Source organism: Corvus kubaryi, unplaced genomic scaffold (genome assembly GCF_017639235.1).
Source record: "Corvus kubaryi isolate FWS band 111438036 unplaced genomic scaffold, C.kubaryi_AGA036_p1.0 37395, whole genome shotgun sequence".
NCBI classification, from domain to species: domain Eukaryota; kingdom Metazoa; phylum Chordata; class Aves; order Passeriformes; family Corvidae; genus Corvus; species Corvus kubaryi.
In genome coordinates, this window is record NW_024581134.1 from 6,182,684 (window position 1) to 6,201,284 (window position 18,601).

Genomic DNA, 18,601 nt, shown 5'->3' on the forward strand with positions numbered 1-18,601 from the left:
GACCCCCATTAGCTCATCCCATGGCACACTCCAGGGCTGAGCACGGAGCCGATGGTCCCGAGCCTCCTGCACAGCATTTCCTCATTCTGGAAATGAGTCTGTGGCAGTGAGAGATGCTCCTGAGCAGTAAAACAATCAAATACATCGTCTGTGCTCTCTGCTCCCCCAGCCAGCCCCAGTCCCAGAGCCAGCTCTGATTGCTGCGTTGATGTGTTTTATTGTGTGTTTTATCACCAGGTTCAGCGCTGAACCCAGCCTCCATCACGGCAATGAACTAAATCAGCCAAGGAGGACACAGGTGATGCACCTGTATTTCCCTCCCTCTCCTCACAGCCTTCACAGACCTCTGCCAGAAGTAAAATAATTAACGGATTAACGCCTCTTTCCCCCAGATTCATTTACACAGTATGATCCCAGTGACTGGGATGTGGAGTTATTTCAGACTTCACAAGTGAGGAAGCAGAAAGGCTGCTCCATCACTCTGATTATCTCCTTGCTGAACACATGGGCCGATGACAACAGCGAGAGGATTTACAAAAACGTTTGTCCTCAATCTGCTGCAAAACCCTATTTACGGATTACTTCCATACAATGATTTTAAAAAATCAGGGACAAGAAGAAAGGGAGAACATAATTTTAGTATGGCTTTTCTTCCAAACACATGGCACAAATGCAGAGACTGAAGGCTTGCTGGTGAGGAATCCTTCTGCTGACTCTGCCTTCCCTGTGCCTCTCAGCTCCTTAATTACACCATCACTACACACAGGGCTGCTTCAGAAATATCTTTAAGTGGGAAGTCATTTATAAAACGCAAATAGCGTCTCTAGCTCCGCTTTAACAGTTTGGCTTCCAGTCATAAAGCAACCACCAGAAGGATTTTCTCCATTTTCCTAACCTGTTGTAATTCCCAGGGCTTTTTGCTCCGTCTTTGCCCCCTTCCTCCCCACTGACACAGCGCAGGGGCAGAATGCACACACAGTTTGCTCCAAGTCTCAGCTACTACCAGCACTGCAAGCACAAAAGTCACTCCAGGTTTCTAGTGATGAAACTGGAACTGGACCCTGGATTTTCTCCAGGGCACCATTAATGTTTAAGCACCACCCTGAAGTCACGACTGTGCCTTCTCCGCCCCAGGCTGAATCCCAAACTGTAGAAAATCAACCATACCATAGATCATTCAACAACAGCCTGGAATTTGCCCTTCCCAGGTTCCCAGGCCAGGTTTACTGTACCTCCCAGTCCAGGACAGAGGCCTGCCACTGAGCTATCTTGTCGATGTTCTCCAGCCTCCGCTTGCGCTCGTTGATCTGGAGAGTCACGTTCCTCATGACGGCCAGGGCAGCAGCCACGTACCTGTAGTCACTGGACACAGAGGGAAAGGCCATCAGAGGCAGCAGGACATGCCCAGGAGTCTGTCACAACCTCACCAGCCCAAAGGAACACGGGAAGGGGTAACCCCTTAGTACTACGATGGGATTTTTCCACCTGGATCATCACAACGGAGCAGCTCGATGGAAACTGGAACTGGGAGCCCAGTCTGGCCTCACCAACACAGCACTGGTGAGCCCTTTACAGCCTTAGGATGCCCAGCTAAAGAGCACCCTAAAGACAGGCTGAGCATTTTTACAGCCTCTGTCTTTGGGTTTGGATTTTTCTGGTTTTAAAATGAACACTCAGAAATGGGTTCATTTGGACCAAGACCAGAGCACCTTCCAAGCTGCCACCAGAGCAGTCACCCCATGGAATTCACTCTCACTGCAGATTTCAGGTGAGCAAATCCAAGCAACTCTTTTTTGTTCTCCCTGCATGGCCCTGTGAGTGCAGTAACACAGAGTGAGAACAGGCTCCTGCCAAGGCCGCTGAGGATGATGATCAGTCTTTTCAAAAAGTGATGCTGAAATCGATGCCATTGATTTCTGCCCTGTGCCTGCTTTTCCATTCCAAGGAGCTGTAATGTTCATTTCCATTGGGAAGACAGGCAAGGCCAGCTGCCACAACACCACCATAATGCATTATTAACTTAAGGGCTGCTATTGATTGCTGACTAATGAGAAAAACTGCCATCCTGGGCAGCTGCAGGGGGAATGGCTTTATTGATTATTGCTAAGGATTGTGCTGGTGACAGCTAAAAGAGGGGTGAATGCTGGGAATTAGATCCCCTCTCCATGTGATCCCAACAGGAGAAATACTAAGAAACAAACACGCTGTGATATACAGAAAATATTATTTGCTATTTTGGCATCCTTGCTTGGATGAAACCTTGAGCTGAGTTTTCATTTTTTCTTAAATTCTTACATCAAAATTCTAGCTGAGGTTAAAAAGAATTCTACAAATTCCAGGAGAGCAGGACTGGGCCTTCAGCAAAATAAAGGCAAATAGTGGATGGGCTGCCTGATATATCCATCACAGAGAGTTTTGGGTGGGAAGGGACCTTAAAACCCATCCAGCTCCACCCCCTGCCACAGGCAGGGACACCTTCCACTATCCCAGGGTGCTCCAAGTCCCATCCAACCCGGCCCTGGACACTTCCAGGGATGAAAGTGAACATGAAAAACTTCTTGTGCCTCCCTTTGTGGGAGCATCTGTGAGAAGAGAGCGTTGGTTGTGTAAGGGAGGAAAGGAGCTGTGCCAGGGGGACATCACGGTGGCCTGGAGAATATCCAGGAGTTCTTTAGGGAAACAGGGAAGTCCCTGTGGCCAGGAAGGATCTGGAGAGGCAGGGAGAGGTGCAGGGCTTGCAGACAGTTTAATGATCTCCTAGCAGTGATGCTCATGCTCAGAAGGGAGGGCACTCCTTGGCAGGGCCTCCTCACACAGCGTGTTCCCACATCCCCAACTCCAGCTCCCTCTGCTCTGGGAATGCTCAGGACTCCAGCAAGCTGCACTTAGGACCTTCCTATATTTAATTCATATTAAGCTGGAGTAAATCTTTAAGAGGTGAACAGATGTGGCTTTGTGAAAAATTCAAATGAACCAGGCAGCAATGGGAGGGAGGCAGGCTCTGAGCTCACCCCCGTCCTGCCTCCACGCCGAGTGGGACGGTGCCAGCCAGCTTTATCCTGGGAATGCTAATTCCTAATTCCAATGAGAAAACCCCAGGCACGTTCTTCTGTCGTGCTGTAATGAAGAAAAGACTCGGGACTGAACATTTTGGGCTCCCAGCCCATGTCTGTGGCAGAGCTGGCAAAAACCGGGAAGAAAAAACCAACAGAAGCAGAGCGTTTGGCCACGAGGCAATAATAGGATCCCATTAACCATGAGATGGAGGTAAATAAAGGGTTTGTCAATTCTACTGGGGCTGCAGTGGCCACTTCCCAGTGCTCCATCAGAATCCAAGTCTAGATCCTTGCCAAGCATCACATGCTATCCCTGGGGAGCGTGGTCTGGATTCTGGTTTCAGCGTTGTCCTGACCTGGTGCAGGGAAAACCCACAGCTCTGCAGGTGTGGGGGTAGTGCAAAGGAAGGTAAAAAAGAAAAATACTGTCATGTTCCTCTGTTAGATGAAGCTCACATCCCTGCTTTCCCTGAGAATCCTGTGTTTTTCCATGTTTTACCTCGCTCCAGGGCTGCGATGTGCCACTGGCTCTGTGCAGCCACAGGTTTCATCCCCGTGCTGTTACAGCTTCAGGGGTTACTCCTCCTAATGCAAGGTGAGCCAACCTCACCCTGCCTTCCCTCCCCTTCCCAGAGCACAGAGAAACAGGAGCAATGGAGTGTCCATGGCAATCCAGTGACACAGAGCTCTCAGGCTGAGCCAACCAGCTGCTGCTGAACCCCAGGAGAGCAGCCAGGGCTCCTCAGAACACAGCTCTATGGGATTACTTAACAACATGGTGAATTTAAAACATCCCAAAGGGAACGGGAATGCGCTCCCAAAATAACCCAGCCCTTGTGTTATCACACTGCCCACATCCCCTTTGCTCTGGCTCCCAAGTAACTCACAGAGGGCCATTTTAAACACCCTGCTGATGGGAAGCCACATCTGAGCTCCCAGGCAGTGCTGTGGGTCCTCACATGGCTGCTGAGGGGAAAACCCACAACCTGTGGGATCCCAGAGCTGCTTTCTGATACCCTGAGGTTCCCACTCCAAGTTTGAGTTGGTCTTTGGAGAAGCAGGAATTGGATCTGGAGCCAAAGGCTTGTCCAAATTGGTGATTTGGGGCATTTGGCTACCCTGCATCACTCAGACTTGTGGGTCAGGACAAAGCAATTCACTGCATCTCTGCTCACATGACACCTCTGCTCTTCTAGAGCTGGGCTTGGGAAAAACAAGTCCAGCACTTGCACAGGTTTCTGAAACATCTCTGGTCTTTTTTGTTCTCACTTGCTTTTAAATGGGTTTTGGAAAAAGAAAATTGGCAGGGCTGGAGCAAATCTTCTGTTACAGGGCCTGATTCTTCTTCCACCTTATTTTCACAGCAGTAAATCCCAAGTGGAATCACAGGCACTGTCAGGCAGCCAGGCTGATTGTCCTCAGCAGCAGCAAAAGAGACCCTGGAAACTTTGGGAAGCAATGGGGGTCATTTTGTGAGGTGCTCCTGTGAACCTAAACCCCATGGCAAAACCAGAGACAGGACTGGGCTGTGAAGCTGAGCAGGTTGGAGCTCTCCCCAAATCAGGCTCCAGCTGCAGATCCTGGCCTTGTACTCGCTGTGTACCCAGGTCCTCCCCAGGAGCAGGGAAGGAGCCCCTCAGACCACTGAACGCTCATTAGGTAATTTTTCCAGTGTAACTGGTAGCATCAGAAAGTACATCCAAGGGTAATTAGTTCACAGGTCTCGTTAGAACAGAGCTGAGAGTGTCTCCAGCGAGAACTGCTGCTTTGAGAAGCCTGAACTGTCTGCTGACCCTTTGTCCTGCTCCTGTTTATCCAGGATGTCACAGGGACAGGAGCTGGACAGAACGCCCCAAGCCCTGTGGGGAAGGAGCAGTGGACAGAGAATTCAATCCCTGTGTGAGAAGGAGCAGTGGACAGAAAGCCCCAAGCCCTGTGGGGAGGAGCAGTGCACAGAAAGCCCCAAGCCCTGTGGGGAAGGAGCAGTGGACAGAGAATCCAAGCCCTGCGTGGAAGGAGCAGTGCACAGAAAGCCCCAAGCCCTGTGGGGAAGGAGCAGTGCACAGAAAGCCCCAAGCCCTGCGTGGAAGCAGCAGTGGAAGCCCCGTGGCTGCTGGAGTTACCTGTGCTCCTGGGCCGTGTACTTGAGCAGCTCTGCCAGCTGCAGGGGGTACTTGCAGATCTTCTGCACGGGCGTCAGCAGGAAGCCGTCGATGGCGATGTCGATCATCTGCTGCAGCAGGCGGCACGCCTCGAAGAAGTGCTGGTACCTGCTGTCCTTCATCAGCTTGGAGAGCTCCATGCACGCGTCCAGGTGGTTGTTACAGTACTCGGAATAGATCCAGAAGCCGTCTTGCTGTGAAGGCAGAGAGGGGGAAACAGGTCAGGCAGCTGACCCAGCTGATCAATGCCACAGCAGGGCTGGGAAGGGTAGGGTTCAATGGGATATTGGGAGAAATTCCTCCTGGGAGGGTGGGGAGGCCCTGGGATGGAATTCCCAGAGAAGCTGTGGCTACTCCATCCCTGGAAGTGTCCAAGGATGAGCTTGGAGCATCCCCATCTATGACAGCGTCTCTGCCCAAAGCGGGGGGAGGGATGAGATGATGATCTTCCCAACCCAACCCTTCTAGCCCAAACCAGTCTGGATTTCTAAGAAAGCACAGCCCAAGCAGGAGGAGGGACAGATCCTACAGCGCTTTTCCTGCTTGGAAGATGTGCTGGGAAAGGAGGGCCTGCAGAGAGGGAGCAGCACTCTGACACACGGCCGAGGTCTCTGCAGGCACGGCTGTGTTAATGAGAGCCCTGCACACAGCTGTGCCTGTCCTCAGCTTCAAACTCTGCAGGGAGGGTTTGAAAGGCAGAACCCAGCAGAGCTCTGGCTTTTGGTGAGACAAGAGGACAACCTTGTTCTTTCTAGAGCTCTTTCCCTGACGGATCATGAAGCACCTGGCAAATGTTTGGGAGCTGGGTATGTTTGAAATTTCCTTTACCAACGGGGAACCCAAGGCACTGCGTGGATTTCCCCAGGAACAGAGCCCCAGAAAACACCAAAAACAAACAAAAACCCCACCCACACACGTGCCCCTCCACCTTTTGGACTGGTCTAACAGGTTTTCTGGTGTCTGTTTTGTTGGAATTTCGTTTTTCTGCCTTCGTTGACCAAGACTGTCACCCTTAACTCAGGCTTGAATCATCTGGGCCATGCAGACAAGGCGATGAAAAGGCAGGGAAAGATTTCACTGGGAAGGAGATGGGCACCACAAATTAACTCTGAGACAGCCCAGGTAAAAGTCAGGTGTTGCAAACCAGCCAGTTCCACCAAGCTGTGGCCAATGCTTTCCCAAGAAAGGACAATTCTATTTAGCCAAAATCACAGCTGCCCAGCAATTGTTATTTCTCAGTCCCTGAGGGACCAAACAAGCTGTTTTTCTGGGAACAGGGAGCCAGTGTCCTTCCCATCCCCACAGCTGACCCAACCACACACTGACAGCTCTCTCCTCCTGAAGAAAATGAGGAACAAGATGCTTTGGAGATCCCTAAACAAGATCTTAACAACCTCACCCCTCAGTTTCCCAAATGGCTAAGCAGGGTAATTTATCAGGAGTTTATCAGCCAGCTTTCAGCCCCTGTCTGGTGACAGGCAAGTGTCAGATCTTCCTCGGAATCACAGCAGCAATTCTTGCTATTGTCACTATCAATGAACTGACAGCACAGCCTCAAGTCATGACATTTCAGCTACTGATTCTCACCAAGATTGCTTACATCTCCTCAGCACAGAGGTGGAATGTGATGCTGCTTTGGAAGAAGGCAGCAGAGATTGCAGGCTCTGATAAGAACCAGCCTCGTTAGCACCTCATGCACCTTCTCAGAGGAAACCCCAACAAGAGGCCCAGGGATGTTTCAAAGGTGCTGTGAACTCTTTGGGGATGTCCTGCTGAAGTTTCAGGAATGTCTGTCAGGAGTTTCCCTGATAAGCAGTGAAGTGTTGCCCTGACACAGCACGGGAGCTGTAAGCTCTGATACCCTGAACCCATCTCCCTTCAGGAAAGCCTCCAGCTCCAGGGCTGGCATTTGCCTGACATTTCCTGACATATCTAAAACACTGGCCTCCTGTAGGAGGTGGTTTATGGAACAGTGGGATGGGCTGGGCAAAATCCTCCAGGACCTTCTCATCAGTGTGATTCAGATGTACTGGGGGTTATCCAACTGCATATCCAGGCTCTCCCTCCTCTGTATCCCACAAAGTACACGGAGAACCATGGAGCAATCCCTGATGTGTTACTAGAAGAGGATGATGCACAGAAGTTAAAAGGTTCCTGCCTTCTGAGTTTTTCTCCTCCCTCCCCAGCCCAAGCTCCAAGGCACAATGCCCAGTGAACTCACGTGTTCCAGGAAGCACGGCCCAATCTCACTGAGATGGGGGTCCTCGTTGTTGTACTGCTTCTCCAGGTCCCGGACAAATCCCATCTGAAATCTGTAGATGTCTTCGATGTTCCCAAAGATGATTTTCAGCTGTTCATCACTGAACATGTCCCTCCTCTTCCGGCACTGCTTTAGGTAACCCTGTGTGGAGTGAGAAGGAAGGATTTGCAGAGAGCAGCAGAACCCAGGGGACAGCCCTGAGGAGGGGTGTCAGTGCTGGTGCCTGGTCCTGCAAACCCCACTGCCTCCAACGCCTCATACCCAGCTATCCTACAGGCACTGCTGCTTCCATGTCCTTCCAGTGGCCATGGTGTTACAGAGAAAGCTGTGAGGGGCTGCTTGAGCCTGCTCTGATTTCTCCTTTCAGCCCAGTAACCAGGACAAGGAAGCTGTTTAACACCTCCATCAAGTTCTGTTTAATATCTTTATCAACAATCTGGACAGGGGGACTGAGTGCACCCTCAGTAAGTTTGCAGTGGATGTGCTGGAGGGTGGGAAGGTTTTGAGCAAATTCCCCTCATCCTCCTACACTTCACCTCTCAGGATGATCATCACCAAATCACATAACTGTGAACGTTGGAAAAGACCTTTAAGATCATCAAGTCCACCCAGAATGATTTAGACCAGAAACTGTGCAAGGCCAAATCTCAGATGGTGCAACTGGCCTGGTCCGTTCTGCAGCATCCTGACTGGGAAGAAACAACACAGGGGTCATCAGGAGATGACTGTGCTTACTTTGCTTGCCTTTATTATATAGGAAGGGGGAAAAAAAGAAGGGAAGAAAACGCCAGCAGCTCCAGTGGAAGGGCTAAATTTGGGAACTCGGGATGCTTAGTCACACAGCCACGCTGCCAGCTGGTGACACGCAGCTGCTGGGCCACAATGAACACTGAACACTGCAGTGAACTGTCCTTCAGCCTCACCACGTGGTTCCTGGCAGGGAGAACTTCAAACATGAATGAGAAATGCCACTTTGGCCGAGCTGGCCTGGACCCAGCCTCTGCCATGTCCAGCTCAGCTCAGAGGATGCCGTCACCCTGAATGTCCTGGCTTTTTCAGCTGAGAAGTTTGGGTTATGGAACACCTTCTCCACTTCCTAATCTAGGTCTCTCTTCCCCCAGGAGCTCCTTGATGACTCATTTCCCTGGGTTTCCCTCTCTGATTTCTCAAGGCCACGAGGAATGGGAGCAGGCTGCTTGCCATGCTGCAGGACAGTCACAGGGCAAACCAAAATCCAGACTGGGGAGAAACACAGGGCACCTCTCCATGCAGCTTTTCCTGTTTACCTGCTGATCTCAGAACAGCTTGGAAAAAAATCCCAAGGAAAAAGCCAGGAGCTGTGGCCCTGTCCCGAGGCCAGGCCCTTCCTGTGCCCGCAGGCAGTGTCCCCTCACACTCTGCTCCCTCCCTTCCCGAACACAGGAACATCTCCCAGCCCCGGGGTTGCCACTGGCTGTGATTCTCATCCTCAGTATTCCCATCCTCCCCATGCTGCTTCATCATTTCTCTGGAATCACGTGTCTGGAGGAGCTGAAGCAGCACATTTCTGTGCAGGCACCTCTGAAAGCACAGGGAGAATAAAGGAATGCGAGGAGTTCCCAAGCCTCATCCTCTCTGTGTGTTTGGAAGGTGGTTTCCAGCACAAGGCAGGAAAAGGAGACTGAAGATTCATGCCTAACACGCAGCACAGGAGGCTGCTGCAGAGCTTTTCCAGTAAATTTACTTGTGTTACATAAAACAGTGTCATCTTCCTTCTGCTCATCCCGTCAGGTTTGCTCAGAGAAGGGACAGCTGACTGATGAGCAGATGTTGGAGAGTGTTTTGCTCAATGAATACCTAAAAATAGCTGCCAAACTGTCTCTCTTTAAAGTACTTTCCCATGTAGTCCCTCAAGTATCGGCCAAAGTTGGACAGGATTGGCAGGAGGTTAAGTGCTAAGTTTTCTTCACCCCACAGTGGGTTTAGAGACAGCCAAGAGAGGTGGTCAGTCCGTCTGTCCGTCCATCCATCCATCCATCCATCCATCCATCCATCCATCCATCTGCCCACCCTTCTTGTCTGGCTGAGAGCAGGGTGAAGGAGAGAAGAAGGAGGCTGCAGGCTGTAACTTCAAAGGCAGCTGTAATGATATTCCAGAATTTTTCCTCTCTGAGCTGGTTTGGGGCTGTTTATTCTGCCCTGGAACCATCCCTGAGCCAGGCCCAGCAACATTTGGGCTGTAAAGCAGTGCTCCCTGTGCAGGTGATGGTGGTGCTGAAGGGCACACACCCAGAATAAACATAAGAACAAAGCTCAGACTGTTTGAGCTGGAAAGGCAAACCAGAGCCAGGGCTGGTCCTGGGCAGCCAGGACTCAGATACTGCTCCACAGCAAGCCATGGGGGCGGTGGGGCTTTGCTGTGGTGAGGAATTCCCCCCAATCCAGTTGCTTCCCGCAGGCCTTGGCTTGCACAGGGGATTTTCATCCTGGTGCTGGCCAGCTCCTGAGCTCCCTGCCTGGCCAGACTTGTGCCATGAGTGTTGGGAGTAATAACAGGGTGTGTAATGACACAGGAGCAGAGAGGGGAAATGGACCCTGAAGCAGAAGGGAGCCATGGGAGGGCTCTTCATCACCACCAGTAACCACCAGTAACCACCTTCCATCCTAAGGTGCCTCACTGGTATCAGGATTTGTTATTCACCACAGCTCAGCAACAGGAGAAGAACCACACACTGCTAAACTCAGCACTAAAGCAGGCTCAGCCCAGCCAGAGCTGCTCTGCCATCCCCTCTCACACCTCACATCGCCGCCGTTCGTCCTTCCTGGCACCCCAAAACAAAGAGCCAGGGAGGACGGGAATGTGCCCCTGTCAGAGCAGCTCAGCAGGGGCTGCCTGGTGCCTGCCCGTGCTGTGGCACAAACAGCAGCCCTGTCCCACCCAGCCAGGGGCACAGGGAGCCCAGTCCAGCCCCGGCTCTCCCTCTCCAGCCCCACTGTGCCAACGCCCGGCTGACGGAGCTGTCTGGAGCCTTCCTCAGGCCAAGGGATTGCTGTGATTACACTGAGCATAATGAGCCTCTCTCCAGCAAGGCACAGCCATCATTCCACAGATGAGAATGCCCATTTCAGTCCTCCTCCCTCCTCAGCTGAATCATTTCCTGGTGCTCTACCAGCAGGTGAGATTGAGCCCCTCAATCCCGTCTGCATCACACAGAGCGAAGGAAGAATTTTCTGGATCTCTCCTGTCTGGGACGCATCATTAGGGGCAGTAAATCAGTGCTCCCCCACGGATGTCACTGCAGCTGAACCTGTCTGCACCTCCTGAGAACTCCAGCTGGCAGAAACACCGTGACATGGCTGGAGAGGCGAGTTAAGGTTTATTCCGTTTCCAACAGAAAAGCACAAATGCAGGAAAAGAAACAATTTGTGAAAAAGTGCCTGCAGTTCTTCCCTTCTCCAATGCAAAGCTCTCTGACCGAAATAGCACATTGAAATTAAGCTCATCTGTTTCCAAATTGAAATCCCAAGACTCTTCCATATTTGAAAAGTGTCACAGATGCTTTCTGGATGGCTGCTCTGCCTCGCCAAGAGAAAAGCAGCAAGTAGGAAGGGAGGAAGACATTCTTCTAAGCACAATCCACCAGGGGCTTCACCACATTGACTGGGCACAGGCTCACTAAATCCTAAACATTGCGAGGGATGAGCTGAAAGCCATCCCCAGACATTGATTTCAGAGCTAACAAACTTCTGCCTCTCAGTGATAAGGACATCTCTGCACACCGTGCCCAAGCTCTCTGGCACAGCCATGTGTTCCCCTCCCCAAACACCCAGCACCACATGCTCTGCACTTTGGGCTCAGCTCAGGGCACTAATCCCAAACTTAACGGGTTGTAGAGGTTAATTGTAACCTAATGAACAAGAACCAAGTTGGGGACTTGTGGGGTCAGTCACTCAAGTCCATTGCTTGCTGGCTCCCTTCTTCATTTCCCATGATGGGAACATTTTACCCTCAGTCTCGCCATAAAAAAGGCAAACGGGGGCCATCCTGAGCCAGGGGAAATTGTAAACCCGACATGAAAGGCACAGATGACATGGGTAACTGATTGGTTTAATTACAACCTAATTTCCTCAATCACAAGTTCAAAAGTAGATGGCATTGGGTTTTAATTAAGAGGACTGCTTGAAGGATCTCAACCTCATCATGTTTTAGTCAAAGAGCTATGGAATAAAGGCCAGGAAATTGCACTTTTAGTTAATACAAACCAAAGGAATTATCAGATCCAGCAGGAAATTCTCAGAACTGTCAATACTTACTGACAGATGCTGCTCCTCCATTAGACACAGTCCTCAGACACTGCAGCTTGTTCCCAAATCACCCAGGGACAAACTTAGGCTCAGCTTGTTCCCAAATCACCCAGGGACAAACCCAGGCTCAGCTCTGGCCAGGCCCCCAAGTCCTGGCTGCAGCTCCAGGTACCTCACAGATGTCCTTGAGGTGTTTGACGTGGTGGGGACAGACCCAGGCCAGCCCCCCTGATGTCCTGGTGCCCCAGGTACCTCGCAGATGTCCTTGAGGTGTTTGACGTGGTGGGGACAGACCCAGGCCAGCCCCCCTGATGTCCTGGTGCCCCAGGTACCTCGCAGATGTCCTTGAGGTGTTTGATGTAGTGGCGCTCGGTGCTCATGATCTCATTGATGACGTTGGCTCTCATCTGGTCCCGGTTCTGCACGGTCCTGCCCAGGCACAGGCAGTCGGCGCTGGGGTCCAAGTGGCCGTTCTGCACCTCGCTGGTTCCCTCCTCCACCCCATCCTCCTGGTTCACCCATAGCTGCAGGAGAGAGGGGACAGCACAGGGATTATTCCCAACAGCAGCACAGGGGGCTGCATCACGGCTGCACGGCTCTGGGAGGTGTTGGATCCGCCCCTCCTTGCCCCACCGGGGTGTCCACAGAGCTCCCAGCCCACACTTCCCAGTTCCATACTGGTGCAACCGGCCCCCAATGGTTCCCCACACACTCCCCATCTCTGAGGGGGTTGCCAGTGTTGGCTGCTTTGATCCCAAATATAAAATCATCCTGTGACAGGTGACTGGGTGCTGCCAAGAGCTCCAGACCGAGATGGACACCAGTAAAACAGAGCAGCCTGAGCACAGCTGCAGCTACTGGTGTCAAGCACTGCTGTCCCAGCTCCTGCCACCTCCAGCTGGGGTCTGTCTGAACAGGAAGATGCTCTGGGAGCAGGGATCAGCCCTTCCCAGGGGACTGATCTGAGGTCAAAATGTGGCTGGTTCAGAGATCTGAACTGGACATCAGCACTGGGTTGTGTTTCTGGGGCTCTGTGACCTCCCAGGCCTGGGCTGTGCAGGAGCCCTGATTCCATTTCTCAGCAGCTTTCCCCACCAATTCACAGGGACAGCCTGGCTCAGGCAAATCCCACATCTCAGCATCCCAGGACTGGGATCCCCAAACCATGGGATCCCCAAAGTGCACGGACAGGACACCCCTGAGCAAGTTCCCTAAAACCTGGGGGGCTGAGAGCAGCTTGGGACGGGTGCACTGGGCACTGAAAATCACAAAGAGCAGGGAGAAAGGATCACTGTGTTTTCAGCACACTGAAGCTTCCTTCCAATATCAAATAAAAACCAAATTGAAATTGCAAATTCCAACTCTCTCCTGTGTGTCTGAACCAGCTCTGCACACACCATACGGATCAAGGGCTCCTTCTGTTACCTTTTCCCACAAAACCTTAAAATAACTCTGATTGACTCAAATTTGGCTCGGGGTGGTTTGTAAACAAACATTAAATAAAGCCTAGAGCTGACAGAAATACCCCTGTCTTTCACAGACCACCTCAGCTGTGATGGGAATGAAGCAACTTCTCAGCGTTTGAAGTCCCCAAATCCTGGGGACTTTCAAACCTAAAAATACATTTTCCTGTGAGCGGTGGAACTGTCCACACACAGAGTACAAGGAAACCAAGCAGCACCATTAACCTGATCTTCAGGCTTCCTTTCAGTGTTAATAGTTTTTCCTACTTCCTTGTTATTCAGTTTAAACTGGGCTTTACACAGATTGTAAAGGGCAGTGTTCCTGTAAATTAGGGAAGTAAAAACCTCCAAACCTGCCCCTGCTCCTTCCCTGCTTTCCCAACCAGCAGCTGTTCTGCTAAACCACCTCTTGCAGCTCCCACGTTCTGCCCTCCCACAGCGAGTTGTAAAGGCCAAAAAAAAAAAACCCAAAACCAAACCCATCTCCTCTTTAGCAAGATGTTAATGATGCTGCAAATTTGGGGATAAAAAGGGGGTTTTGTAGGATTTCCATCAGCACTGGGAGGCCTGGCTGAGCCCTGTGCCACTGTGAGGGAAAGCAGGGAGCTGGTGATCTAATCCCACCCAAATACAGTGGGATCCAGCAGGGAAAACCTCTCCTGGCATGCTGAAACAAATGCCTCGTGTTCAGAAAAACAACTCAAAAGCTGGCTAGGAAAGTGTCTTTTTCAGCAAACCCACCCTGATCTGGAAGAGGTTTGGGGTCCACTGAGGCAGAGCAACACCCCACCAACATGAGCAGGTTTATGCTGGAAAATGAATTAAAAAATAAATAAATACATCAGGTGCTGCTGCTGAGTAATGTCCCTGTCAGTGCAAGTGACCTCGGGGGCCAACTACTGACACCAGTGCCACCAGTTCCAGTGGGGCTGTGCTGGGACAACCTGGGGGCACCCTGAGAAGGGAAAATGGGCCCTGGGAAGGACAGAATGGCACAGGGAGCCTTCCAAGGGATATGTCCTTGTGCCAGCCTCACTGGCATTCCGAACCAAGCAGATGTGGAAAATCCAGGAGCACCCATGTGGGGATTAAACCCTGTTGGCTGAAGTTTAAAATAACTTCCCACCCTGCTTTGCTTCTCCTATGAAAAGGGATTTTGCAGCCTTCCCAAACCCAACTGGAACAGCTTGTTACTGAGTTTTCTGACATTCCTGCCAGTTTGGCAGCAGAGCATAATTTTTAAAGCTCTACCTCCTGGAGGTCAGGTGATCATGAGAAAAAAATTTATTTTCCTTTTTTAAAAAAAAGCAGGAAAGATCTAATCCTAACAAGGCATTTGTGTGTAAGCCTGAGTCATGAATCCTAAAGGCTTTGAAACTCCAAGGCAAACTTGCAAACTTTCATGATTCCTCAAATTCAGGCTGCCTTTTGTGCACGGCAGGAACACTCCCTCCTTCCTCATCTGCAAATCTCAGGAGTCCTGCTTTCTTCCTTAACGAAATTTTTGCTCTTTCCTGCTAGGATCTGTGTTCCCAAAGGGGAAAAAAATTACAGTTCTAGTCTGGATGGCTTCTGCCTTAGATTAAAAACAAATGCAACAATTTTATCAGCTCCAGAGGAAGCTGAAGGTGCTTCCACCCTGTGCTCCCCAGCCTCAGCTGCTGGAAGGATGAATCCCACTGTGTTGTTCAAACACTCCTGTTTCCATCTAAACCTCTGAAGTTCTCTGAAATTCCAGCAAGGATCCTTCTTCCAGGGCATCATTTGAAGTTGGGACCATGAGTAATAAAAGTTGAGGTGCAGTGGCAGCTGTGACACCGACCTTGGGCCAGTCACTGCAGCTGAAGGAGGTTTCCGACCCAAACCCAGGGATAATCATGGAAAAACTCAGGAAGTTGTTGAAATATGGACTGAAATGCATCACCAAACTCTTGCTCTCATCCATGAGACACACCTGGGGCTGGGTTTGCACCTTCAGCTCTCCGGGCTGGGGAGGAGCTGGGCCATGCTGGGCCAAGGGAAGGTGGCACTCCAAGGGTTAACTGTGTCCTCTGTCCCAGTGCTGCTGCCCCAAGCTGGATCCTCTGTGACAGTGGTGGAGCTGCAGGGGACAGCGAGGTGGAACAGCCACACTGGGGAGACGCTGAAATGTCACACTGAGTTGATTGGGACAAAGCTGCAAACGTTCCTGGTTTAGCCCAGCAGCTGTACCAGGGTGATCCCTCTGTTTCACACACGTGGGACGCCCCAAAATGCCTGAAATGCCTGAATTTCCCTCCTTCCTGTGGGGAACAGCTGAGATCCCACTCCTGGAAGAAGATCTGTCTGCTCTCTGTCTTTCCAGCTGGACACGAATGCACAGCTGCCCCTCCCTCCCAGTGAAAATATCTCCACTTTTACAAAAGAAACTTCAAAACTCTCGTTTTCTCCCAGCTTCATCCCATCTCCCCAGCATTCCCAGCTCAGCATGGGTGGCTGCCACGCCTGCAGGGATTTCCACGAAGCAGGGATGGGACAGGAATTCCCTGGCAGCTTCTCAGCCCTGCTGCTCACGTGGATCCCAGGAAACCTCTCCAGGCTCCCGTCCTGTCCTCCTCAGCAGTTCAGGGCTGTGGCTTGGCACAGCACTGGGATCCCAGACTGAATTCCTGCATCCAATGGCTCTGTTTTTAAGGATAAACAACAACAGCTGTTCAGCAACCACCAACAACCCCACAACAATAAATCCAGGCCCTCTTCAAACACCTCTGCAATGCAAAACATCAGCGGCTGTAAAATAAAACAGACTGGGAGGGTTTTCCCCAGGCCATGAAAAAGGCCCAGCAGCCAAACCACCAAGCCAAACCACCAAGCACTCTGTATCAGGAATTAATTAAAAGAAATCAGTGAAAACTACAGGAAAAAAAAAAAATCAAGTTGCATAATGCTGGTCCTACGTGATGCTTCCCATTGAAAGGCCCCTCCATGTGGAGAGGAACGGGCTTATCATGAGGCTCCCAGTCCTATTTCAAAATTCAACCCTAATTGGGAAGTCATGACCAGCTCTTGCGTAATGGAAGAACTTGCAGAGGCAGATAAAAGTAAAATAGTCAAATAAAAAGGGCCCTTTTCCCTAAGGAGCAGTTCTGGGAGCCAGGGAGAGCTGATGGCTGCATTGTGCTAATTCATGTTCTCTGTGAGTGCCATCCTTTTAAAAAGGGAAAAAAAGGAAGACCCAGGGAAGCACAGGCCAGGCAGGCTCACCTCAGTGCCCAGCAAGAGCATGGAGCAGATTCCTGGAAAATATGCTCAGGCACGTGGAAGGCAAGGAGGTGACTGGTGAGAGGCAGCACAGCCTCACTGAGGGCAGAGCGTGCCTGACACATTTAGTGACCTGTGACAAGGTGGTTACAGAACTCAGAGCCCTTTCCAGGGTCTAAAGTACCTCCAGGAGAGCTGGAGAGGGACTGGGGACAAGGCATGGAGGGCCAGGACACAGGGAATGGCTTCCCAGTGCCAGAGGGCAGGGATGGATGGGAGATTGAGTGGAATTGTTCCCTGGGAGGGTGGGCAGGCCCTGGCACAGGGTGCCCAGAGCAGCTGGGGCTGCCCCTGGATCCCTGGCAGTGCCCAAGGCCAGGCTGGACACTGGGGCTGGGAGCAGCCTGGGACAGTGGGAGGTGTCCCTGCCCATGGCACAGGGTGGAACTGGATGGGCTTTAAGGTTCCTTCCCACTCAAACCACTCTGGGAATCTATGATATAGAATTTCTATAAATATCATTTATCAACTCGCAGCTTTACCCAAATGGTGCATGAAATCACCCAGTGGCACTGGGCCAACATCAGTGATCTGCAATTATCACAGCTTTACCCTGCTCAGTGCAGGCCCTGCACAGAGAGGACTTTTTCCTTCAACAGGCACCGAGGCCTGATCGCCTCACAATGATCAGAAACCACAATAAACCAAACATTTTCCCAGCCAGCTGCATTATTAATCTCCTTCCAGTGGATATTCACAAGGACAAAACCTGCAGATAATGTGTCATTCTGGATTCTCGCTCACAATTAACTAACGGCAGATTAATGACACGGCCACAGCCTTCCAGAGAGCTGCTGCCATCCCAGGGAATCTGGATTGTACAGGACAAGTGTGGGCAGCACAGTGGGTTACAGTCACTGTCCCAGTGTCAGAGGCTCCAATAACCTGCAGAAATCCACAGAAGCACAGAGCCTTTCCCACAGACTCTTTCCCACCCATCCACAGAGCAGAGTTCCCACAGGATCTGCTCCCTTTCCTGCCTCCCTGAGCTGGTTCCAGCCAGGGCTGTGCCCTTGTTTGCAGCCTCGGGCAGTGTCACAGCCCCGTGCAGTGTCACATTCCCACTCTGTGCACTGTCACATCCCTGTGCACTGTCACATCCCCATCCCTGCACTGTCACATTCCCGCTCTGCTGGACTCCACACTGGATTAAGAGGATCAGTTGCTCGTGTGCAGCCCAGGAGGGCCTGTGGTGCAGAGCTTTGCAGAAGTCAAGCAGCAGCAGCCTCCAGGCTCAGCCTCTCCGAGGCCTCGGGAGAAGCACCGGCTGTCCCAGGCTCTGCCCAGGGGCTCCCCCTTCGAGCCTCCAGGGAGGAGCGAGGGGCTGGCAGGAGATGCTGAGTGTCCCCCCGAGCTGGCCCAGCCAGCCCCAGCCTCTGGCCGGCTGTGGGCAGGCTGCAGGCACAGGGAAGGGCCGGGAATGTGGGTGGGATGCTGTTTGCTGGGAAGCACAAACCATCTCCTGCATCCTCTTCCAGGACGAGGAGTAGGACATTTGGCAGTAGAAGGAGAGGGAGGTGAAGGAAGCCGCCTTCCCCTCCTGTGCTCCTACCACTGTTCTCCTCCTGAATTTCTCCCTCAGTAATCTGGCTCCAGCCTGTGTCCTTCACATCCCTCCAGCCCACAGACTCTTTGATACCTTCCTTTCCCCCCTCCAACTCCCCACAGCTCCAGCAAAACCTCTTCAGCTCTTCCTCTCCCTTCTAAAACTCTCCATTCCCAGCCTCAGAAATTCCCTTTACTCAAGGTGAGAAATAGCCTTTACTTATTCCAGAAAAGGAGAGAACAGGGGATTCTGTAGGGACAGCTTCAGGCTCTGTATCCCCGAAAGGTGAACAAGAACAGCTCCAGAGAACAGGCCCTGTGCTCCCTCCCTGTTCCCTGCACTCCAAATGCAGATTCCCAGGGGCTGGAGCTCCAGCAGGGATTAAAAGCTGCTTGGACACTGCAGCAACTGCATATGCTACACTACATCCATGAAAACACTGGGAATTAGGGCTCAGCCATGTCCCAGAAGCCCAAGCCCTGCTGAGTGGTGGTACCTGGGACACACAGGTGGGAAGAGCAGAAGCTCGG

General features: G+C 51.6%; 1 protein-coding gene across 13 annotated transcripts in view; it reads right to left on the reverse strand.

Annotated features, from left to right (window-relative positions):
• The window catches only part of ARHGEF9 (Cdc42 guanine nucleotide exchange factor 9), a 197,578-nt gene that overhangs the window by 38,726 nt on the left and 140,251 nt on the right, over positions 1-18,601 (reverse strand). For all 13 annotated transcript variants that reach the window (XM_042040031.1, XM_042040029.1, XM_042040042.1 and 10 more), the window contains 4 exons: positions 12,095-12,286; positions 7,440-7,619; positions 5,180-5,412; positions 1,233-1,362 (listed from right to left, as the gene is read on the reverse strand). In XM_042040031.1, the coding sequence (XP_041895965.1) occupies positions 1,233-1,362; positions 5,180-5,412; positions 7,440-7,619; positions 12,095-12,286 (735 nt within the window). The remainder of the gene's footprint in view (positions 1-1,232; positions 1,363-5,179; positions 5,413-7,439; positions 7,620-12,094; positions 12,287-18,601) is intronic.